Below are 25,735 nucleotides of genomic sequence, written 5' to 3' on the forward strand. Positions count from 1 at the left end.
GGGTGTGGTGGGTTTTTGTTCCAGGTTCAGTCTTTGTCACTGTTGGACTTCACTATCGTCTTTTGTTTTGTATTTACGTGCTTTACTCATTAAAGTCATCATGTTCACTCAACGCGCTGCGTATTGGTCTGCTCCCTTTCAAGACGGTCGTGACAATGTGTATACCTTATACTGTCATGCAATTCTGCCACATTGTGAGATGGGGTTCATATTCTGTTCACTTGATAATATCTAATAATATAATACCGTTAATATATAATACAAAAATAATACAAAATAATATATACCATTTAGCACACCATTTTATCCAAAGCAACTTACAGTAGTGTGCAGATCTGGGTTCAATACATGCGTATTGTATGTGAAGTACGTATTTTCTGTGTATTTAAGTATTTTTAAATACACTGGCCAAATGAAATACATTTCAAATATCCATTAAATATTCTGCCATAAAATTAAATACAAAAATCCATAAACTAATATTTTGGCGTCCCCTTGTTGTCCTAGGCTCATCTTAATTTGAATGCAAGGCAAACTGGGTGTGGGCTTCCAGGGGTAAAGCATTAATATTTGAAAATACACTTTTCAGTGTATTTGACTATTTTCAACTACACAGCCAAAAACAACTACAGTCATGACTGAAATTATTGACACCCGTGATAAAGAAGTTAATGATGCCATTGACCTTAACAAGGGGCCCAGGACCAGTGGAAGCAAAATAGCCCCATAACATCAAAGATCCACCACCATATTTCATAGTAGGTAGTTCTTTGCATCCTTCTTTCGATGCCAAACCCACCACTGGTGTGTGTGGCTAAAGAGCTCTATTTTGATGTCTTCTGACCATAGCACCAGCACTTCAGAGCGTGCGGTCAACCAGCTTCATTATTGCAATAACTAATCAATGTTAAATAAAGATTGATTGTTTGAATGGTTGTCCAAGTCTCTCACTGACATTTCCAAGACACTCCACCCCCCACCAGGTGTCTCCCATTTGTCCCCATTATCCCCTGTGTATTTATACCAATGTTTTCTGTTAGTCTGTTGCCAGTTTGTCTCGTCTCATCAAGCTTACCCGCATTTTTCCCGTACTCCTGTTTTGCTCTAGTCCCTGTTTTCCAGTTTTTCTTGGTGTTGACCATTCTGCCTGCCCTAACCCTGAGCCTGCCTGCCGTTCTGTACCTTGTGACACTGTTCTGGATTAGCGTCCTCTGCCTGCCTCAACCCTGAGCCTGCCTGCCGTTTCTGTACCTTTCCGACTCTGCTCTGGATTACTGAACTCTGCCTGCCCTTGACCTGTCATTTGCCTGCCCCCTTTTTTGTAAATAAACCTTTTGCTATTTCGAACTATCTGCATCTGGGTCTTATCCTGAGCCTTGATAGTACGAACTGGCCATGACGGACCCAGCTCCGCAGTGCCATCTCCTCCCAAGGAGCTACCATTGGGAGGCACAAGGAGTTGCTGCGTGGTCTTATGGAGGGTTTCCAGACCTTGGCCGTACGCCATGACCGCACGTTGAATACATTGCTGGAGCAATTCAGCAGGTTGTCTGTTAGGCAGCCTACCACGACGGTAACCTCCCAGCCCCTCAGTAACCCGGTTGTCAACAGCGTATCTCTCCCGGCCACTCCGGCTTCCCGAGAACCCCGCTTACCTCCACCGGAACGCTTCGCTGGAGAGTCGGGAACCTGTCAGGCATTTCTCACACAGTGTTCCCTCATCTTTGAGCTGCAGCCCTCCTCCTTCCCTTTGGACTGCTCGAAGATAGCATACCTCATCACGCTGATGTCCGGGAGGGCTCTCGCCTGGGCTACGGCAGTGTGGGAACAACAGTCTGCCGTGTGATTCAGTGGAGGAGTTCGTGGATGAGGTGAAGAAGATTTTCGATTCTCCATTGTCCGGGAGAGAGGCTGCCCGGAAGTTACTCCAGCTTCGGCAAGACTCCCGCAGTGTGGCAGACTATGCAGTGGATTTCCACACGTTGGCGGCTGAGAGTGCATGGAACCCGGAATTGCTGTTCGACACGTTTCTGCACGGGTTATTGGAGGAAGTTAAGGACGAGCTAGCAACCCGGGAACTACCTACGGATCTCGACTCGCTTATCGCCTTGACTATCCGGATCGATGGCCGGCTGCGGAACGTAGGAAGGAGAGGAGGTCCGATTCCACTCGCCCGCCCAAGGATTCCACCTCGCCTCCGAGGCATCCCGGAAGTCCCTGACGTCGCCATCTCAGAGAGAATCCGAGGCTACCCGAGTTTCCCCGAGAGTTCCCGAAGTCTGCGATTAGCCTCTTCCCGAGCCGATGCAACTAGGCAGAACTAGGTTTTCTCCAGCCGAACGTTTACGCAGGCTTAACACTAAGAGTTATCTGTATTGCTGGACTACTGGTCATTTCGTGTCCTCCTGTCCACTTAAAGACCAGGCTCACCGGTAGGTCCGAGTACTCTGGTGGGTCATAACTTTCATAGCTTTCCTTCTCCCCTTACTCGCACCCCTCTCCATGCCACCCTGCTGTGGGGGAATCAGTCGAAACTCTCCGGGTACTCATGGACATCCCCACTCAACCCCTCTCCATTCCCATGGATGTTAGAGCGTTGGACGGGCGCTCTATAGGCAGGGTCACCCACAATACCACTCCCATCAACCTACGAGTGCCAGGGAACCACAGCGAGGATATCCAATTCCTGCTTATTATGTCCCCTCAGGTTCCCATGGTATTGGGATTGTCTTGGCTCCAGCGACACAATCACCTCATCAACTGGACTGCTGGTGCCATCATGGGCTGGAGCCCGTTCTGCCAAGCCCATTGCCCGGGACGTCTTCCTGTGGTCTCGGAAGTTGCTTCGGACCTCTCCGCCATTCCAGCAGAGTACCAGGACCTCCGGCAGGTTTTTAGTAACGCCCGGGCCACTTCGCTTCCTCCGCACCAACCCTATGACTGCGGGATTGACCTTCTCCCGGGCAACATACCACCCTTGACTGTATCAACTGTTGGGTCCGGAGACCAAGGCTATGGAGACCTACACTAAAAGTGATACTGTACATCAATGACTCCATGGCTGCAGGGTGTATCCAGCCTTTTGCCTCCCCTGCTAGCGCAGGGTGATTATTTGTGGAGAAGAAGGACAAAACCCTGCGCCTGTGCGTCGACTACCGGGGCCTCAATGACATCACGGTTAAGAACCCCTACCCGCTACCACTCATCGCCTTGGCCTTCGAGCCGCACCACTATTTTCTCCAAGTTGGACCTGCGGAATGCCTACCACCTGGTGCGGATACGACAAGTGGAAGACTGCCTTCAACACGGCCAGCGATCACTATGAATATCTGGTCATGCCATTTGGTCTTACCAACGCTCCAGCTGTGTTCCAGGTCCTGGTTAATAATGTTCTCCACAACATGTTGAACCGGTTTGTCTTTGTCTACCTCGATGACATCCTCATTTTCTACCGCTCAGCCCAAGAACACGTGCTCCACATCCGACAGGTCCTCCAGAGCCTCCTGGAGAACCAGCTCTACCATCCCCTTCCTTGGTTACATCATTGCTGCAGGGAATTTACAGATGGATCCCGGAAAGATGAGAGCGGTGGTGGATTGGCCCCAACCTACGTCCAGAGTGCAGCTACAACGCTTCCTGGGATTTGCCAATATCTATCTCCGCTTTATCTGGGGTTACAGAACCCTGGCTTCTCTCCTGTCTGCACTCACCTCTCCTAAGATTCCGTTCACATGGTCCCCAGCTGCGGACCAGGCGTTCCGGGACCTCAAACGCCGCTTCACCACAGCTCCCATATTAGTTCATCCTGACCTGTCCCGTCAGTTCGTGGTGGAGGCCGAAGCTTCGGATGTCGGAGTAGGGGCTGTCCAGTCCCAGCGTCCTGCCCTTGACCTCAAGCTGCATCCCTGCGCCTTCTTCTCCAATCGTCTTAATGCCACGGAGAGGAATTACGATGCAGTGAAGGTGGCGTTGCAGGAGTGGAGGCACTGGTTGGAGGGGGCAGAACATCCTTTCATTGTGTGGACAGATCATAAGAACCTGGAATATCTCTGCACCACCAAGCGTCTCAATTCCAGGCAAGCTAGGTGGGCCCTGCTTTTCACCTGGTTTAACTTCTCCCTCTCCTACCGCCCGGGTTCCAAGAATATCAAGCCGGATGCGCTCTCATGCCGCTATAGCCCCGCCGCTACCCCATCGGACCCGGAGACCATCCTCCCCACCTCGTGTCTGGCGGCGGCTCTCAGCTGGGGAATCGAGAAGCAGGTCCGTAAGGTACAGCGATCCCAGCCGAACCCAAAGGGGGGCTTAGATAACTGGATGTTTGTTCCTGATGCTGTCCGTCCCTCGGTCCTGGAGTGGGCCCACTCCTCCAGGCTTACCTGCCACCCGGGTTCCCGTCGGACCCTGGCCTTTGTGTGACAACGTTTATGGTGGCCTACCATGGTTCCTGACGTCTCCGCGTTCATCGCCGCCTGCACGATCTGTGAGCAGAATAAGACTCCTCGACAAGCTCTGGCTGGACTCCTTCAACCCCTTCCTGTCCCTCACCGTCCCTGGTCACACATATCCCTGGACTTCGTCACTGGTCTCCCCCCATCTGATGGCAACACCGTCATCCTTACTGAGCTGGACCGGAATTCCAAAGCCACCCATTTCATTCCTCTCCCCACACTACCCTCTGCCAAAGAGACGGCCCAGCTCACAGTGCAGCACATCTTCCAGATCCATGGACTCCCGGTGGACCAGGGTCCTCAGTTAACGTCCCGGTTCTGGAAGGTGTACTGCACGCTCATTGGGTCGTCGGCCAGCCTGTCCTCCGGGTTCCACCCCCAGTCTAACAGCCAGTCAGAGCAAGCCAATCAGGACCTGGAGACGACTCTTCACTGCCTTGTCACCGCCAACCCCACCACCTGGAGCCAGCAACTTGTGTGGGTTGAGTACGCCCGCAACACCCTTCCCTGCTCTGCTACTGGTCTCTCGTCTTTTGAATGTTCCCTGGGATATCAGCCCCCGCTCTTCCCGGAGCAAGAGGAAGGTCGGCATACCCTCGGCCCAGGTGTTCATCCGCCGCTGTCGCCGTAGCGGAAGAGAAAAAAGTGTTAAACAAATCAAAATATGTTTTATATTTGAGATTCTTCAAATAGCAACCATTTGCCTTGATGACAGCTTTGCACACTCTTGGAATTCTCTCAACCAGCTTCATGAGATAGTCACCTGGAATGCATTTCAATTAACAGGTGTGTCTTGTTAAAAGTTAATTTGTGGAATTTCTTTCCTTCTTAATGCGTTTGAGCAATCCCTTGTGTTGTGACAAGGTAGGGGGGTATACAGAAGATAGCCCTATTTGTTAAAATACCAAGTCCATATTATAGCAATAACAGCTCAAATAAGCAAAGAGAAACGACAGTCCATCATTACTTTAAGACATGAGTTTCTTCAAGTGCAGTCGCAAAAACCATCAAGCGCTATGATGAAACTGTCTCTCATGAGGACCGCCACAGGAATGGAACACCCAGAGTTAACTGCACCTCAGATTAGAGCCCAAATAAATGCTTCACAGAGTTCAAGTAACAGACATATCTCAACATCAACTGTTCAGAGGAGACTGCATGAATCAGGCTTTCATGGTCAAATTGCTGCAAAGAAACCACAACTAAAGGACACCAATAATAAGAAGAGACTTGCTTGGGCCAAGAAACACGAGCAATAGACATTAGACCGGTGGAAATTTGTCCTTTGGTCTGGAGTCCAAATTTGAGATTTTTGGTTCCAACCGCTGTGTCTTTGTGAGACGCGTGTGGGTGAACGGATGATCTCTGCATGTGTATTTCCCACCGTAAAGCATGGAGGAGGAGGTGTTATGGTGTGGGGGTGCTTTGCTGGTGATTTATTTAGAATTCAAGGCACACTTAACCAGCATGGCTACCACAGCATTCTGCAGTGATACGCCATCCCATCTGGTTTGGGCTTAGTGGGACTATCATTTGTTTTCCCACAGGACAATGACCCAACACACCTCCAGGCTGTGTAAGGGCTATTTTACCAAGAAGGAGAGTGATGGAGTGCTGCATCAGATGACCTGGTCTCCACAATCCCCCGACCTCAACCCAATTGAGATGGTTTGGGATGAGTCGGACCGCAGAGTGAAGGAAAAGTAGCCAACAAGTGCTCAGCGTATGTGGGAACTCCTTCAAGACTGTTGGAAAAGCATTCCAGGTGAAGCTGGTTGAGAGAATTCCACGAGTGTGCAAAGCTGTCATCAAAGCAAATGGTGGCTATTTGAAGAATCTCAAATATAAAGTATATTTTGATTTGTTTAACACTTTCTTGCTTACTACATGATTCCATATGTGTTATTTCATAGTTTTGATGTCTTCACTATTATTCTACAATGTAGAAAATAGTAAAGATAAAGAAAAACCCTTGAATGAGTAGGTGTGTTTAAACTTTTGACTGGTACTGTATATAAAGTGTAATATTGGGATACAAACTCAAAATTGAAAAAAATCCAACTGTATATCTGACATGGTACAGGTGTTTTCTTTTTTGTAAGCCCATACCCATGTGTGTGAGCTGTACACTTTTGTTTCAAAGTAGATTTGTTTAAGACTACCAAGAAACACTGTGTGTGACCCTGATTTAGCCCATTGCAGTAAAAGGTTAATATGGCCTTTCCGTGTATACATTAGCTTATTGAGAAAATCCATGGTGACACTATAGTTTAAACACAGAGCTTAGTGTCACTGTCAGAACTATCAATCACCGATATCTGACACCAACAGTGACTGTCAGACACATAAGAGCTGCTTAGAAAGAAGAAATAGAATGCAAAGAGGATTCTGAGTCCCAAAGACAACAGAAGACTCTCTGCTGGGCCCACAGAAGACAGTCCTGTCTTGCTTGTTGACACAGAAGAAGCCCCCTCATCACCCATTGAGTTCTTGCCATAGAACAACGTGGTCAGCATGTATGAAACTGTAGAGAAAGAATAAGGTCTAAAAGCCAGCGACTACATACAGACTCCTACTAAGGACATGACAAATAAGAGGAACTTGGAAAAATTCAATTACGTTTTTTGATAGCACGTTGTGTATAAATCAATTAACATTTTTGGTAGCACCTAGCATGTGTGACCAACTGGGATCAAACAACCAAACATGAACCAAACATTCAATGACACAAACACCTTTTGATGCATGCATTTATTAATCTAGAATAAAATTTTCATAAGAAGAATTTATAAAATATTTTCAGCAAACAATAACATACAGGTGGCCAACAAAAGCCACATGTACACTGGGTGCACAAAAGATTAGGAACAGCTGCTCTTTCAATGAAAAAGACTGACCAGGTGAATCCAGGTGAAAGCTATGATCCCTTATTGATGTCACTTGTTAAATCCGCTTATTCAGTGTAGATGAAGGGAGGAGACATGTAATGAAGGATTTTTAAGCCTTGAGACAATTGAGACATGGATTGTGTACATGTGCCATTCAGAGGGTGAATGGGCAAGACAAAACATGTAACTGCCTTTGAACAGGGTATGGTACTATGTGCCAGGTTTGTGTCAAGAACTGCAACGCTACTGCGTTTTTCACGCTCAACAGTTTCCAGTGTGTATCAAGAATGGTCCACCACCCAAAGGACATCCAGCCAACTTGAAACAACTGTGGGAAGCATTGGAGTCAACATGGGCCAGCATCCCTGTGGAAGGCTTGCGACACCTTGTAGTCCATGCCCTGACAAATTGAGGCTTTTCTGAGGGCAGAAGTGTGTAATAAATAGAACAATTATGATTGTCGGATCCTAAGCAGTTTAAACTCCCAACAATCCACATACTTGTGATTGTAGACTTCTCTTCCTAGATTCCCACAGGTGAAGGTACAGTAGGGGCACAATCAGCAACTCAATATTTGGAAGATGTTCTTAATGTTTTGTACACTCAGTATATGTAGCCTCACTTTGCACCAATTAAATCTCAATCCTTCAAGACAAAAGCATGAGAGTAGTTCACTATGCCATCTCAAGCTCATCCATTCACAATAGGTATCTTACCACCTCAGCTGTGAAAAACAATTATGTACAGAATGTATTGTGTGAAATAATGGAAAAGGGTCCTAATTTGGTATATATGTCACTCTCTTGACATAAATGACGGTTAGTATACCAAGTGCAGATTTGTGAAAGAGTAGAGATGCCTTGAAGTGTAATTACATTTACATTCTAGTCATTTAGCAGACACTCTTATCGAGAGCGACATATAGGAGCAATTAGGGTTAAGTGCCTTGCTCAATCAACAGTTTTTTCAACTAGTCGGCTCCGGGATTCAAACCAGCAACATTTTGGTTACTGGCCTGATGGACTTAACCGCTATGCTACCTGCTGCCCACCTCTCCTGTAATTGGAAAGAATCCACTTTGTGTACCAGTAACATGACTTGCCTTTTAGTGGTATTGCTGTTCATTACAGCAGGTGTTGCTCAAAAAGGAATTGTGTGTCTCACTGTGAAGATTGCCCAAAGCTACGGAACAAAAGCAAAACCTTCAAATAGTTAATCATGAAAACTCTTGAGGATTCACCTTGCTGGGAAAAACAAAAAATCACAATGGGAAAGTTCTTCTGTGCTTCGGTGGTCTAAGAAACTGCAATATAAAATGCACAATAAAAACGGGCTATGTTTGATTATGCAATGTTTTGAGGACTGTACTGTAAGAGGGCATCTGCTGATTTGAAAATAAATCTTCCTAATTGAAAATATGCCAGTCCATGTAAAAAATGTAATCCTTTGAAGTTGTTATGCAGGGCCCACAGAGGACACTTCTGTCTTGCTTGCTGACACAGAGGTCTCGTCATCAGATCCTGAACTAATTCCTACAGCAGCCAACATGCAGCTACGGAACTGTAGAGAGAGAAGGATAATTAGAGAAATAGATTGATAGCATTTTTCACTTTTCCCAACATAAAGCATTGTTTTTTGATGCACAAAAAGAGAGAGACCAAAATACCATGTTACCAACCTGTTTGTTCATCAGCACATAGATGACTGGGTTGAAGATGGCTGAGCTCTTTGAGAAGAAGGCTGGAATAGCCATGGCTGTGGCTGTAAATGCAGCTCCTTTGTTGAAGAAGATCCAGGCAGCAAAGCTGGCATAGGGGGTCCAGGCAATCAGGAAACCACAAACCATCAGGAAGCACATACGTGTCACTTCCTTCTCAGCTTTCTGGGTAGATGCTGAGTCCTGCTGGGAAGCTGCAGCCTGAAAACAAACAAGGAAAAACGCATGAAATCAGTTAATCAGTTAATTGTTTGATAAAAAAGTATGGGCAGTATATCTCAACTACATTCAACCACTGAATATCTATTGATTCATTTGTTGTGTTTAGCAAAAAGAGATAGACATACTGTAAGTCTGTGTGGCTGTGTTTGAGCAGTGTATTATAATGAACTGTCTTACCGCCTTGACTGTGAGGACCAGGCTTCCGTAAGTAAAGAAGATGGTGATGACAGGAACACAGAAGTGGCAGGTGAACATGTAGATCACATATGATTCATTGTTGAAGCCTTCGGCCATTGTGTAGTAGTCAGGTCCACATGAGCACTGCATGCCCTCTGGGATATATCTATGTGGGAAAGACAATAAATTAGCCTGTTTTAAAATATTTTACTTTAAAATGTATAAAAGGTTATCACAGTTATGCCTTGGATGAAGTCTTTGAATGATCAACTCCTTTCTGAAGGACCGTTACTATAAATACTCTATTTGTCAAATGTATTAATCAGATAATTGACTTAGATGCTGTATAGTTATACTTATGCAGTATAACCAGATGATATGGTTTTTGCCCTGTCTCAGTGCCAAATCCAATCCTGAAGGGCAGAATGCTGAGAGGCTATTGTCAACATCCTAAAAACACAAATTCAATATGTCTACTTCCACCTCAGGGGACAGTCTCAACAGATCAGATCACAATCTTTCCCAAAACATACCTGGCCACTGTGATCGGATCTTGGAGAACCAGATACGATTTTAACTTCCTAATACATTATTCTATTCACTTATTTGGAAGAAGAAGTGGTCAGTTTACTGTGCCAGTTAAATGTTATGAATAGCATTGTAACAACAAGGAGAAAACTGAGAGGCCAAGGCTGAAAAGAGCTACTGTACATTACTGTAGTAGAGAACTACTTAAGCGCTCCCAGTCTATTGAAGTGGGGGAAGGGTGGCAGAATGCCTGCAGATTGCGTGCCTGCTCTCTCTGCAGTGTACATACAGTACCAATCCAATATCAATCATTAACTTGTCATCCAGTTATGCATTAACTAATCAGACTGGGTATTTGGCACAGTTTGTAATTTATCTATTCATTACGAGTGAATCCTAATTTCCACTTATCTAAAATGTTAAATTAGTCTCCCATTGAAATCAATAAACGACTAAGTGAAACTTAGGTGGAAGTTGTGATTCGCACCAACGTAATCAACAGGGTATCAAACCCTGGTGGTATTCACGCCTCAAGACTACATTAGACCATTGGGGTCTCCGGTTCTCAGGCAAGGCTGCACTGATGCATTCACTGGTTTAAGCCGATATGGCCAACATGTTTGTTCAAGTCTTTCCTCACTAAGGCTAAATTGAATAAACCACATAAAACTACTTTAAATCTCTCTTTTTAGTTTGAAGACCATGCTCCATTATTTATTATCTGAGTACAGTGGTCTCCAGAACTTCTCAGTTAAAAGTTACATTTACATTTTAGTCATTTAGCAGACGCTCTTATCCAGAGCGACTTACAGTTAGTAATCTTAAGATCAATGCACTATGTGGGACAACCTCATATCACAGGCATACAAAGAACATTTTTCCTCAACAACGTAGCTATCAGTAGAGTCAGAGCTAGAATGGGAGGGGGGGGTGGTCGAGGTGAGGAGGATGATTATTTTAGATACTGTTTGAAGAGGTAGGGTTTCAGATGTTTTCGGAAGATGGGCAGGGACTTTGCTGTCCTAGCTTCAGGGGGAAGCTGGTTTCACCATTGGGGTGCCAGGACAGAGAAGAGCTTGGACTGGGCTGAGCGGGAACTGCCCTCCCGTAGGGGTGGGAGGGCCAAGAGACCTGAGGTGGCAGAACGGAGTGCTTGGGTTGGGGTGTAGAGTTTGAGCATAGCCTGAAGGTAGGGAGGGGCCGTTCCTCTTGCTGTTCCGTAGGTAGGCACCATGGTCTTGTAGTGCATGCGAGCTTCGACTGGAAGTCAGTGGAGTGTGCAGAGGAGCGGGGTGACATGAGAGAACTTGGGAATGTTGAAAACCAGGCAGGCTGTGAGAGAAAACATAGTCAGATGAAGAAAGAGCAGCTGGAGTAGAAGTGTTCTCTGGGGTGATCCATGTCTCCGTCAGGGCCAAAAAGACAAGGGACTTAAGGGCAGCAAAGGCTGATATGAACTCGGCGTTCTTGACCACAGATCAGTTCCAAATGCTGCCAGAGACCCGGAATTCCACATGGGTTGTGCGCGCAGGTTACACTAAATTAGAAGGGTTGCCTTAGTTTTGAAACACAACTGCCACTTACAGCTGCTGCTGAGAAACCAGGGGAGACTGAAGAACTAACACTAATTGCTAATTGCCTAGCAGAGGTGGAGAGCACACCTCCCTGTACTAATTGCTGATTGCTTAGGAGAGGTGAAACCACTCCACCTACAATACAGCCACTGATTACTAAAACAAGTCACATATTGCCCTGCGCCTTGATCCTGGTTGATGTGTCAACAACTATCTGCAAATTATGAGCAGTCAGCAGTTCACACACCAAGTGGGCCACTGGGAAGACAGGCAGCACTTAAAGTAGATGACCCTAGCTAGCAAAAAGACAGTACTAGACCACAACAGATAAAGACCAAAAAAAGGATACTTATCACTCCTGGAGATACCAGGAGTCCTCTAGCTACAGAAGGATTTGAAGGTACCAATCAGACATGCTTAGTTGCAGTAACAACTTAATAACAGCTGATAGACATCAGTCAAGTGATCTGAGTCAGCTAACCACGTATCCAACTCAGGTTGTCCTATGAACCTCAAGATCATGTAAGCTATCCCATTGACCTCAAGTCTAGCCTAGACTATTGGAGAGAGTCTTTAGGTTCATGCTAAGGTCTCAGCTAAGGTTCAGTGAACGATCGACTAAACATACTTAGCCTCACCATCTTGCATTCTTTTGTTGGCTATCATTTTCTAAACTACTCAAGATTGGGCCTCGTTGGGTCTGGTTGGGCTTGGTTAAATTCCAAATCTGTTCACACTATCCTTGCAATGCAATCATTTATTGCCTAAAATTGGCATTATCCCTCCTCACCTCTCCACTAAAAAGGCTGATGTGGCAAGGTTTCTTGAGAAAACCAGAAAAGGCCATTTGTGAGAAAGATGAGTACCCCCTTTCAATGTATAGCTCGGTGAGACCTCTTATTAATCAATGTTTTGTGTTACCTAGACCAGCCAACCAATGGGGGGGCAGCACAAGTCATTGCCATGACCCAGGTGAATGCACATCCGGCACCAGCGTGGGTGGTAGTGAACGTGAAGCTTCCCATGGGCTTGCAGACCACAATGTATCTCTCAATGGCCAGCACCACCAGAGACCACAGAGAAACCTGACCTAGAATGAGACAAGGAAAGAGAAAAATACAGTAGTTATATCCTGTTTTGCATTTGGTTGCTGAGACTTCTTCCAGCATCTCCATCAATGTATATATCTCAAACAATTAATGCTTTGTAGACCAGGATTGGTTGCTTATATCAGTATGTTAATTGAGACATAAAGGTATTATGTAAATATAGCAACAAAATAACAAGAATTTGACTTAGTTTGGCTGTATTACACAAATACGCTTTTATCCAGTGAGACCGGGTGAGACAACCACATATCACAGTCATAGAAAGTACATGTTCCCTTAAGACAATAGTTATGAGCAAAGTCAATGCTAGTAGAATGTATGTGACTGGATGTTCTCTTACCTCCAATTGTAGCCATGAAGCCCTCAATGGCACAGCCTATAGGTCCAAATACAAAGTAGCCATAGATGGAGGTAATGAAGGTGATGGTGAATCCAAAGATTACCATGATCATTCCAGCTGCAGCCAAGTTGACCAGAATGAAGTTGAGGGGTTGCTGGAGCTTCTTGTTTGTGGCTGTGACGTACAAGGTCAGACCGTTGATGGGGAATCCAAAACAGATCAGGAAAAACATGTAGACAGCAAGCAGATAGAATTGCCATGGAGGTGCCAAGTAGAACTGAGGGTATTCAAAGGGACTTCTTACAAGTCCAGTCCTGTTGGACATGGGGATGTAGAAGTTGTTTCCTTCAGTGCCATTCTGCATCTTTAGCCAAGGAGTGGTTGAGATGAAAAGTGGAGAATCTGCTCTAGCTGCAGTCTAGTGTCTTCTAGCTCCTTTGTTATCAGGGATGCTCTGGGTATGGTTATATACCCATCTAAGCAGCCGCATCAGGGATCAAATTGTGATCAAGGAGAGTACCACGTGGGGGGGTTACGGGCGGGGGGATTTGAATGAGAGAGATTTGGATAATTACTCTTGTCATAAACACTTAGGTGATCTTATCTCAACAACATATATATTTAGTATCCAGATCTGGAGTGGGTTATGTTCTATATATAGAAACCAGTTTTGTTCACAGAGCATGACAGATGGAGCTGATGCAGTCACTCTGTCACCATCATAAGCACACAGCCTGCTACTGAGAATGTGTGAGTGTGTGTGTGTTTGTGAGTGAGTGAGTGAGTGAGTGAAAGAAAATTTGGAGATAGAAATATTGCTGTTTGTTTTTACCTGAAAATAAAGTTAACCACATGCCACCATCTGCAATAAAACTGCAATTATAAGTCATTTGAGTAGGATACCATAGCATACTCCCGAGTGGCGCAGCGGTCTAAGGCAGTGCATCTCAGTGCTTGAGGCGTCACTACAGACCCACTGGTACAATTCCAGGCTGTATCACAACCGGACGTGATTGGGAGTCCAATAGGGCGGCGCACAATTGGCCCAGCGTCGTCCGGGTTTGGCCGGTGTAGGCCGTCATTGTAAATAAGAATTTGTTCTTAACTGACTTGCCTAGTTAAATAAAGGTTAAATAAAATATAAAAATTTAAAAAAAACATAGCATACTGTTATAGCATCAGCAGCTTTCAAATGAGAAAATGGGCATTAATGTTTTATCTCAATCAGCCAGACAGTTACTCCCTAACAAATGTATTTCTGAATGGTTTTCAAAAGGTACCAGAATAGAAAAACATTTTGATACTGAAGTAAAATTGAAGCATACTTATTACACAGTGCGTGTTTGTATGTTGAGCCAAAGTAAGCTTTATACTTAAAATGTATATATACAGTGGGGAGAACAAGTATTTGATACACTGCCGATTTTGCAGGTTTTCCTACTTACAAAGCATGTAGAGGTCTGTAATTTTTATCATATGTACACTTCAACTGTGAGAGATGGAATCTAAAAAAATATCCAGAAAATCACATTGTATGATTTTTAAGTAATTCATTTGCATTATATTGCATGACATCAGTATTTGATACATCAGAAAAGCAGAACTTAATATTTGGTACAGAAACCTGTTTGCAATTACAGAGATCATACATTTCCTGTAGGTCTTGACCAGGTTTGCACACACTGCAGCAGGGATTTTGGCCCACTCCTCCATACAGACCTTCTCCAGATCCTTCAGGTTTCGGGGCTGTCGCTGGGCAACACGGACTTTCAGCTCCCTCCAAAGATTTTCTATTGGGTTCAGGTCTGGAGACTGGCTAGGCCACTCCAGGACCCTGCAATGCTTCTTACGGAGCCACTCCTTAGTTGCCCTAGCTGTGATTTTTAAGTAATTAATTTGCATTTTATTGCATGACATAAGTATTTGATCACCTACCAACCAGTAAGAATTCCAGCTCTCACAGACCTGTTAGTTTTTCTCTAAGAAGCCCTCCTGTTCTCCACTCATTACCTGTATTAACTGCACCTGTTTGAACTCGTTACCTGTATAAAAAACACCTGTCCACACACTCAATCAAACAGACTCCAACCTCACACAATGGCCAAGACCAGAGAGCTGTGTAAGGACATCAGAGATAAAATTGTAGACCTGCACAAGGCTGGGATGGGCTACAGGACAATAGGCAAGCAGCTTGGTGAGAAGGCAACAACTGTTGGTACAATTATTAGAAAATGGAAGAAGTTCAAGATGACGGTCAATCACCCTCGGTCTGGGGCTCCATGCAAGATCTCACCTCGTGGGGCATCAATGATCATGAGGAAGGTGAGGGATCAGCCCAGAATTACACGGCAGGACCTGGTCAATGACCTGAAGAGAGCTGGGACCACAGTCTCAAATAAAACCATTAGTAACACACTACGCCGTCATGGAATAAAATCCTGCAGCGCACGCAAGGTCCCCCTGCTCAAGCCAGCGCATGTCCAGGCCCATCTGAAGTTTGCCAATGACCATCTGGATGATCCAGAGGAGGAATGGGAGAAGGTCATGTGGTCTGATGAGACAGAACTTGAGCTTTTTGGTCTAAACTCCACTCATCGTGTTTGGAGGAAGAAGAAGGATGAGTACAACCCCAAGAACACCATCCCAACCGTGAAGCATGGAGGTGGAAACATCATTCTTTGGGGATGCTTTTCTGCAAAGGGGACAGGACGACTGCACTGTATTGAGGGGAGGATGGATGGGGCCATGTATCGCTAGATCTTGGCCAACAACCTCCTTCCCTCAGTAAGAACATTGAAGATGGGTCATGGCTGGGTCTTCCAGCATGACAACGACCCGAAACACACAGCCAGGGCAACTAAGGAGTGGCTCCGTAAGAAGCATCTCAAGGTCCTGGAGTGGCCTAGCCAGTCTCCAGACCTGAACCCAATAGAACATCTTTGGAGGGAGCTGAAAGTCCATATTGCCCAGCGACAGCCCCGAAACCTGAAGGATCTGGAGAAGGTCTGTATGGGGGAGTGGGCCAAAATCCCTGCTGCAGTGTGTGCAAACCTGGTCAAGACCTACAGGAAACGTATGATCTCTGTAATTGCAAACAAAGGTTTCTGTACCAAATATTAAGTTCTGCTTTTCTGATGTATCAAATACTTATGTCATGCAATAAAATGCAAATTAATTACTTAAAAATCATACAATGTGATTTTATGGATTGTTGTTTTAGATTCCGTCTCTCACAGTTGAAGTGTACCTATGATAAAAATGACAGACCTCTACATGCTTTGTAAGTAGGAAAACCTGCAAAATCGGCAGTGTATCAAATACTTGTTCTCCCCACTGTATATATTTATATTGCAGCTTTCAGGATCTACCAATATCTGGTTTTAGTTTCTGGTACTATCGGTTCCTTTCTGAATGGGTCTTGCTTGTCATCTGAATCAATAATGTATTTTGAATGATAAACACCCACTTACATTGCATGTTTAGAAATGGTATGTTTAATGTTTAATAGTTGTATATAGTATGATAATCTCAAGTCCAGTCTCGTATGCTGCAGGTTAGCTAGCAATAAGCAACAAACAGTATATTCAGTAAAGCAATATGTATCTATTTAACTGAATATAACTCATCGTTTTTGCTGCTTGTCACAATACCTTACATATACAGTAGGTACTGTATATGGCTGTTATTTACATTCAAAATAGAATATTGGATTATATTCACTTTGCATAATATCACCATTAGAAGGCACAGTTATAGATCTGTTTCTAGCAAGCTAATCGTCTGTCGGTTAGCTAGCTAGATAGTAGACTACATTTCTATGAATAATTAATGATTGGAATAATCTATTATTTGTTTATATCATATACAAAAGAAAATGCTTGAAACCAATGGTCAGTTATTTTATATTATACAATTTCAATGGTCTTGATCAGCCTGAGGAATCGAATGAAGTTATCTTTTTGCTAACTGATCAGCTGAACAAATAAAAAAAGCAAAACAACAAAAAACAAAACCACCAAGACATTATTATCCATGCATTTATTTGTTCTACATTTTTATGATTTTACAAAATGTTTACAGCATTTGATTCAAGGCCACAAAAAGTGCACAAAAAAACCATACATTGGAAAAGGTCTCTCATAATGAATGCTTCAACGCATCCAAGTGCAGATTACAAACTCAAGGTTGAGACATCCATTCTTCAGATGTTTAAATTAACTACCACTTGTATTCCACAACAAGAACAACTCAGATGAGCAAACTTGTTGAGAGCAGCCATAGAAAAATCACGAAGTATTGACTGGCCTGTACCATCTTATTTAGAGTTACAGGCGTGGTGCTTAAGTGTGGTGAAAGTAACCTTTTACTGCAGTGCGCTAAATCAGTGTCACATGGAGTGATTCTTGGTAGTTTTAAAGAAATCTACTTTGAAACATAATTATACACCTCACACACATGGTTATGGGCTTACAAAATAGAAGACACCTGTACCATGTCAGATATAGAGAGTTGAAATTATTTCAATTTTGGGTTTGCATTCCAATATTACATGTTACTGTATATACACATCAGAGAAGAAAAAAATCCTTGACATAGAAACACCAGATTTTCGTCATAAAAAAAAAAAAAAATCTTTATTAATTATTAAAAATATGAATAACATTCTACCCATGAGGCCAAAGAGGGCGGTTTTGGTCATTGACCGCAGGAAATGCTCTATTGCTTAATTAACACAGAGTTTAGTGTCAGTACTGTCAATCATAACTACAATTCCCAGACATGACCAGTGGCTGCCAGACACCAATGAGGACATATATGAGGATACTGTATGTTTCTATGCAGGGTCCACAGAAGACACCTCTGACCAGCTTGTTGACACAGAAGAAACTTCTTCATCACCCAATGGGTTCTTGCTGCAGAACAAGGTGATCAGCATGCAGTTACGGAAATGAAGGGAGAGAATGAGGACCAAAAATCAGTCAACAATGTACTTTAAACATTTGTACATTTTAGTCATTTAGCAGACGCTCTTATCCAGAGCAACTTACAGTTAGTGAGTGCATACATTTTTCAAACTGGCCCCCCGTGGGAATTGAACCCACAACCCTGGCGTTGCAAACGCAATGCTCTACCATCTGAGCTACACGGGGCCCAGACACAGACACAGGATATGACCACTAACATTTGACCAACTGGGGTTCGACCCGGGTCTCCTGCATGCCACAAGACAGCGTAAGTCCCTTGATCTGAAGCCTATACATTAGTTTTGGGAGCTAACACAACTCTTCAGGACAGATTTCTCTGATCCACCTCTGAAAATAAGGATGAAGACCTCAGGAGAAAGGCTTTTGTTATAAGGCATTTATAAAAGAAAATGCTTAAAATGGTCACTGATCAGTGAGTTTGTATCATAACATTACTATGGTCTTGATCCCTCATTTGGACGTATTTCCAGATACAACATTTCATGATTTCGCTGATGAATTGTTTGTGAAGTGATCAGCTGAACAAATTGAAATAGCAAAGTAAACAATACATGTATTTGTCCCGTCCTACTTTTTTATTTTATAATAAAGTATGTACATTATTAGATTCATGGCCTAAAAGTTACATAAATATAAAGATCTATTCAATGGTTTCTCAGAATGCATTTATGAATGCAAGTGCAGACTACAAAATCAAGGTTGCGACAACCATTTAAATAATGTTCCACATATGTCTTACCACCAAAAATAACTTGTTTGAGCAACCCCGTTAAAAAAGGATGCTTCTGGCCTGGGGAGTACCTTCTTATATACAGTTACAGTGTGGTGCAAAACCCTTTCCTGTAGTCAAATGACCTAGTGGCCTCATGGGTGGAATGTTATTAATATTTTTCATATTTTCATAATTAATCATTTGTTTGTTTTTTATGCCAGAAATCTGGTGTTTCTATGTGAAACGGTTTTGTTATATTTCAGTCTTCTGTGATGTATATAAAGTGTAATTTTGGGATACAAACTCACAATGTAATACATTTCAACTCTATATCTGACATGGTACAGGTGTCTTCTTTATTTTAAGGCCATAACCATTTTGTGTGAGTTGTATACTTTTGTTTCAAAGTAGATTTGTTTAAGACTACCAAGAAACACTGTGTGACCCTGATTTAGCCCACTGCAGTAAAAGGTTATTAATATGGTCTTTCCGTGTATACATTAGCTTATTGAGAAAATCAATGGTGACACTATAGCTTAAACACAGAGCTTAGTGTCACTGTCAGCACTATCAATCACCGAAATCTGACACCAACAGTGACTGTCAGACACATAAGAGCTGCTTAGAATGAAGAAATAGAACGCAGAGAGGATTCAGAGTCCCAAAAGACAACAGAAGACTCTGTGCTGTTGACACAGAAGAACCCCCCTCATCACCCATTGAGTTCTTGCCATAGAACAACGTGGACAGCATGTATGAAACTGTAGAGAAAGAATAAGGACCAAGGGTGCAGCTCAATATTAACATGGTGTGCTTAATGTTCTGTGCACTCAGTGTACGTCGCCTCACTTTGTACCAATAAAATCTCAATCCTTCAAGACAAAAGCATGAGAGCAATTCACTATGTCATCCCAAGGTCATCCATTCACAATAGGTATCTTACGACATTAGCTATGAAAAGCAATTATGTGCAGAAGGTTTTGTGTGAGGCAATGGAAAATTGTACTAATTTGTTAAGCATGTCACTGTCTTAACATAAATGACAGTCAGTATACCAAGTTCAGATTTGTGAAAGAGTAGAGATGCCTTGAATTGTGCAGTGTAATTACATTTACATTTTAGTCATTTAGCAGACGCACGTATCCAGAGCGACTTACAGGAGCAATTAGGGTTAAGTGCCTTTCTCAATCAAGGGAACATCAACCGATTTTTCACCTAGTCGGCTTGAACCAGTGACATTTCCGTTCCTGGCCCAACGTTCTTACCCGCTAGGATACCTACCGCCTCCACTGTAAAGGCAGCTCTTTTGTTGAAGAAGATCCAGGCAGCAAAGCTGGCATAGGGGGTTCAGGCAATCAGGAAACTACAACGAAGCACATACAGTGAGGGAAAAAAGTATTTGATCCCCTGCTGATTTTGTACGTTTGCCCACTGACAAAGACATCAGTCTATAATTTTAATGGTAGGTTTATTTGAACAGTGAGAGACAGAATAACAACAACAAAATCCAGAAAAATGCATGTAAAAAAAAATATGAATTGATTTGCATTTTAATGAGGGAAATAAGTATTTGACCCCTCTGCAAAACATTACTTAGTACTTGGTGGCAAAACCCTTGTTGGCAATCACAGAGCTCAGACGTTTCTTGTAGTTGGCCACCAGGTTTGCACACATCTCAGGAGGGATTTTGTTCCACTCCTCTTTGCAGATCTTCTCCAAGTCATTAAGGTTTCGAGGCTGACGTTTGGCAACTCGAACCTTCAGCTCCCTCCACATATTTTCAATGGGATTAAGGTCTGGAGACTCCAGGACCTTAATGTGCATCTTCTTGAGCCACTCCTTTGTTGCCTTGGCCGTGTGTTTTGGGTCATTGTCATGCTGGAATACCCATCCATGACCCATTGTCAATGCCCTGGCTGAGGGACGGAGGTTCTCACCCAAGATTTGACGGTACATGGCCCTGTCCATCGTCCCTTTTATGCGGTGAAGTTGTCCTGTCCCCTTAGCAGAAAAACACCCCCAAAGCATAATGTTTCCACCTCCATGTTTGATGGTGGGGATGGTGTTCTTGGGGTCATAGGCAGCATTCCTCCTCCTCCAAACATGGCGAGTTGAGTTGATGCCAAAGAGCTCTATTTTGGTCTCATCTGACCACAACACTTTCACCCAGTTCTCCTCTGAATCATTCAGATGTTCATTGGCAGACCTCAGACGGTCCTGTATATGTGCTTTCTTGAGCAGGGGGACCTTGCGGGCGCTGCAGGATTTCAGTCCTTCACGGTGTAGTGTGTTACCAATTGTTTTCTTGGTGACTATGGTCCCAGCTGCCTTGACATCATTGACAAGATCCTCCCGTGTAGTTCTGGGCTGATTCCTCACCGTTCTCATGATCATTGCAAGTCCACGAGGTGAGATCTTGCATGGAGCCCCAGGCCGAGGGAGATTGACAGTTATTTTGTGTTTCTTCCATTTGCGAATAATCGCACCAACTGTTGTCACCATCTCACCAAGCTGCTTGGCGATGGTCTTGTAGCCCGTTCCAGCCTTGTGTAGGTCTACAATCTTGTCCCTGACATCCTTGGAGAGCTCTTTGGTCTTGGCCATGGTGGAGAGTTTGGAATCTGATTGATTGATTGCTTCTGTGGACAGGTTTCTTTTATACAGGTAACAAGCTGAGATTAGGAGCACTCCCTTTAAGAGTGTGCTCCTAATCTCAGCTCGTTACCTGTATAAAAGACACCTGGGAGCCAGAAATCTTTCTGATTGAGAGGGGGTCAAATACTTATTTCCCTCATTAAAATGCAAATCAATTTATTTACATTTTTGACATGCGTTTTTCTGGATTTTTTTGTTGTTATTCTGTCACTCACTGTTCAAATAAACACACCATTACAATTATAGACTGATCATTTCTTTGTCAGTGGGCAAACGTACAAAATCAGCAGGGGATCAAATACTTTTTTCCCTCACTGTATGTGTCATTTCCTTCTCAATTTTCTGGGTAGATGCTGAGTCCTGCTGGGAAGCTGCAGCCTGAAAAATACATTAAATCAGGTTCTTAAGTAATTTTTTGATAAAAACATTAGGAACACATGATCTTTCCTTGAAGCTTTGATCCATTATTGATGTCACTTGTTCAGTGTAGCTGAAGGGGAGGAGGGGGAGGAGACAGGGTAAAGAAGGATTTTTTAGCCTTGAGAAAATTGAGACATGGATTGTGTATGTGTGTCATTCAGAGGGTGAATGAGCAAGACAAATATTTAAGTGCCTTTGAACAGGATATGTTAGCAGGTGCCAGGCACACCAGTTAGAGTTTTTTTGTGTCTTTTTATGTTCTAGTACTGTCTTTTTGCTAGCTAGGGCCATCTACTTTAAGTGCTGCCTGTCTTCCCGGTTGCCTACTTTTTTTTATTTTTTATTTCACCTTTATTTAACCAGGTAAGCCAGTTGAGAACAAGTTCTCATTTACAACTGCGACCTGGCCAAGATAAAGCAAAGCAGTGCGATAAAAACAACAGAACAGAGTTACATATGGGGTAAAAAAAACATAAAGTCAAAAAATACAACAGAAAATATATATACAGTGTGTGCAAATGTAGCAAGTTATGGAGGTAAGGCAATAAATAGGCTATAGTACAAAATAATTACAATTAGTATTAACACTGGAATGCTAGATGTGCAAGAGATTATGTGCAAATAGAGATACTGGGGTGCAAAAGAGCAAAATAAATAACAATATAGGGATGAGGTAGTTGGGTGGGCTAATTTCAGATGGGCTGTGTACAGGTGCAGTGATCGGTAAGGTGCTCTGACAACTGATGCTTAAAGTTAGTGAGGAAGATAAGAGTCTCCAGCTTCAGAGAGTTTTGCAATTCGTTCCAGTCATTGGCAGCAGAGACCAGTGAGAAATACCTGCTGGAGCGCAGACTACGGGTGGGTGCTGCTATGGTGACCAATGATAAGGCAGGGATTTGCCTAGCAGTGATTTATAGATGGCCTGGAGCCAGTGGGTTTGACGACGAACATGTAGTGAGGACCAGCCAACAAGAGCGTACAGGTCACAGTGGTGGGTAGTGTATGGGGCTTTGGAGACAAAACGGATGGCACTGTGATAGACTTCATCCAATTTGCTGAGTAGAGTGTTGGAGGCTATTTTGTAAATGACATCGCCGAAGTCAAGGATCGGTAGGATAGTCAGTTTTACGAGGGCATGTTTGGCAGCATGAGTGAAGCATGCTGCCAAGCATGAGTTGACTTGCTGTGTGAACTGCTGACTGCTCATATTTGCAGATAGTTGTTGACACATCAACCAGGATCAAGAGGCAATATGTGACTTGAATTAGTAATCAGTGGCTGTATTGGAGGGGGAATGGTTTAACTTCTCCTAGGCAATCAGCAATTAGTACAGGGAGGTGTGCTCTCCACCTCTGCTAGGCAATTAGCAATTAGTGTTAGTTCTTCAGTCTCCCCTGGTTTCTCAGCGGCAGCGGTTGCGTCAGTAGTGGTTTTGATGCAAAACTAATACCGTTGCCGAAACAAAGACTGTTCTAGGGAGTTGTTCGAGGAAGGAAAGAGAGGAAGGTCAACACCACTCTCTCACTTGTGTATCTTATCTAGTTATTTACAAATTATCTAATTTTGCTCTTCCAGGTCTGCGTTTGGAACTGCTGATATGTGGTAAAGAACATCGAGTTCATCTCAGCCAATGCTGCCCTTCAGTCCCTTGACTTTTTGGCCCTGACTCAGACATGAATCACCCCAGAGAACACTGCTACTCCAGCTTCTCTTTCTTCATCTGACTATGTTTTCTCTCATAGTCCGAGAGCATCTGGTCGTCACGCTGGTGGCACAGGTCTACTAATTTCACCTATCCATCTCCTCATTTTAATTCCATACTGTCACTGTGACTTGTCCACTCAAGCATTATTGTAATCTATTGCCTACCAGGTGCCCTTAAAGAGTTCCTCAATGAGCTTGACACGTTGATAAGCTCATTTCCTGACGATGGCTCACCGCTATTCGAACTTGGCGACGTCAACCTCCCGACGTCTGTCTTCGATTCATTTCTTTCCAACTCTCTCTTTTTCCCCTCCTCCACTTTTGATCTCACCCTTTCCCAATCTCCTCCAACTCAGAAGGCAGGCAATACGCTTGACCTCATCTTTACTAGAGGCTGCTCCCCTACTATTCTCACTGTAACCCCCCTCCAGGTCTCTGATCACTACTTTATTTCTTTTTCTGTCTCCCTTTCCTCCAACCCAAACCACTCAGCCCCTACCCAGATGGTCATGTGCCGTCGCAATCTTCGCTGTCTCTCCCACTACTCTCTCCTCTTCTATCCTATCACCTCTCCCTTCTGCCAAATACTTCTCCCTCCGGTCTCCTGATTCCGCCTCTTCGATCCTATTCTCCTCCCTTTCCACATCCCATGACTCGCACTGTTCCCTTTCCTCCCGGCCGGCACGGCCCTCCCCTCACTTCCCTCAACTCATTCCTGACCATGAGTTGCTCCCCTCCTCAAGAAACCAACACTCGACTCATCAGACTTTAAAAAACTAAAGACTATAGACCTGTATCAATTCTTACTTTTCTTTGAAAAACACTTGGGCATGCTGTCTCTGATCAACTTTCTCATGATCTCTCTCAAAACTATATTTTTGACCATAACAAGTCAGGCTTGAAGACGGGTCACTCAACCAAGACTGCTCTTCTCTGTGTCACAGAGGCTCTCCACACTGCCAAAGCTGACTCTCTCTCCTCTGTTCTCATCCTCCTAGATACAGTTGAAGTCAGAAGTTTACATACACTTAGGTTGGAGTCATTAAAACTTGTTTTTCAACCACTCCACACATTTCTTGTTAACAAACTATAGTTTTGGAAAGTCGGTTAGGACATCTACTTTGTCCATGACACAAGTATTTTTTCCAACAATTGTTTACAGACAGATTACTTCACTTATAATTTACTGTATCACAATTTCAATGAGTCAGAAGTTTACACTAAGTTCACTGTGCCTTTAAACAGCTTGGAAGATTCTAGAAAATGTCATGGCTTTAGAAGCTTCTGATAGGCTAATTGACATCATTTGAGTCAATTGGAGGTGTACCTGTGGATGTATTTCAAGGCCTACCTTCAAACTCAGTGCCTCTTTGCTTGACATCATGGGAAAATCAAAAGAAATCAGCCAACCTCAACATTTTTTGTAGACATTTACCAGACGCTCTTATCCAGAGCGACTTACAGTTAGGGAGTGCATACATTTTTGTTTCTTCCATACTGGCCCCCCGTGGGAATCGAACCCACAACCCTGGCGTTGCAAATGCCATGCTCTACCAACTGAGCTACACGGGACTAGACCGCCACAAGTCTGGTTCATTCTTGGGAGCAATTTCCAAATGCCTGAAGGTACCACGTTCATCTGTACAACCAATAGTACGCAAGAATAAACACCATGTGACCACGCAGCCGTCATACCGCTCAGGAAGGCGACGCGTTCTGTCTCCTAGAGATTAACGTACTTTGGTGCGAAAAGTGCAAATCAATCCCAGAACAACCGCAAAGGACCTTGTGAAGATGCTGGGGGAAACAGGTACAAAAGTATCTATATCCACAGTCAAACGAGTCTTAAATCGACATATTCTGAAAGGCCGCTCAGCAAGGAAGAAGCCACTGCTCCAAAACCACCATAAAAAAGCCAGACTACGGTTTGCAACTGCACATGGGGACAAAGATCGTACTTTTTGGAGAAATGTCCTCTGGTCTGATGAAACAAAAATAGAACTGTTTGGCCATAATGACCATCGTTATGTTTGGAGGAAAAAGGTTTAGCTTGCAAGCCGAAGAGCACCATCCCAACCGTGAAGCACGGCGGTGGCAGCATCATGCTGTGGGGGTGCTTTGCTGCAGGAGGGACTGGTGCACTTCACAAAATACATGGCATCATGAGCAAGGAAGATTATGTGGGTATATTGAAGCAACATCTCAAGTCATTAGAGTGGCCATCACAAAGCCCTGACCTCAATCCTATAGAAA

The 25,735-nt window shown here is 43.8% G+C and overlaps 1 protein-coding gene across 1 annotated transcript; it reads right to left on the reverse strand.

The window, feature by feature from the left end:
* Positions 1–7,690: 7,690 nt before the first annotated feature.
* Positions 7,691–13,437, reverse strand: LOC121578172 (green-sensitive opsin-like). The gene is made up of 5 exons (XM_041892336.1): positions 13,007–13,437; positions 12,479–12,647; positions 9,456–9,621; positions 9,018–9,257; positions 7,691–8,899 (listed from the first exon to the last, which is right to left on the reverse strand). Exons 1-5 carry the CDS (start codon positions 13,368–13,370, stop codon positions 8,795–8,797), a joined length of 1,044 nt encoding a protein of 347 aa, XP_041748270.1. The 5' UTR covers positions 13,371–13,437; the 3' UTR covers positions 7,691–8,794.
* Positions 13,438–25,735: the final 12,298 nt, after the last annotated feature.

This window comes from Coregonus clupeaformis, chromosome 12, assembly GCF_020615455.1.
Source record: "Coregonus clupeaformis isolate EN_2021a chromosome 12, ASM2061545v1, whole genome shotgun sequence".
NCBI lineage: Eukaryota > Metazoa > Chordata > Actinopteri > Salmoniformes > Salmonidae > Coregonus > Coregonus clupeaformis.

Bases quoted from the DNA above. Each gene is read 5' to 3' on its own strand.
- LOC121578172 (XM_041892336.1), bottom strand. From the start codon at position 13,370: ATGCAGAATGGCACTGAAGGAAACAACTTCTACATCCCCATGTCCAAC. The intron at 12,648-13,006 runs GTAAGAGAACAT...GTCTCATTCTAG, and splicing joins CTTCATGGCTACAATTGGAG to GTCAGGTTTCTCTGTGGTCT. The intron at 9,258-9,455 runs GTAAGACAGTTC...GTTTGTTTTCAG, and splicing joins TGGTCCTCACAGTCAAGGCG to GCTGCAGCTTCCCAGCAGGA.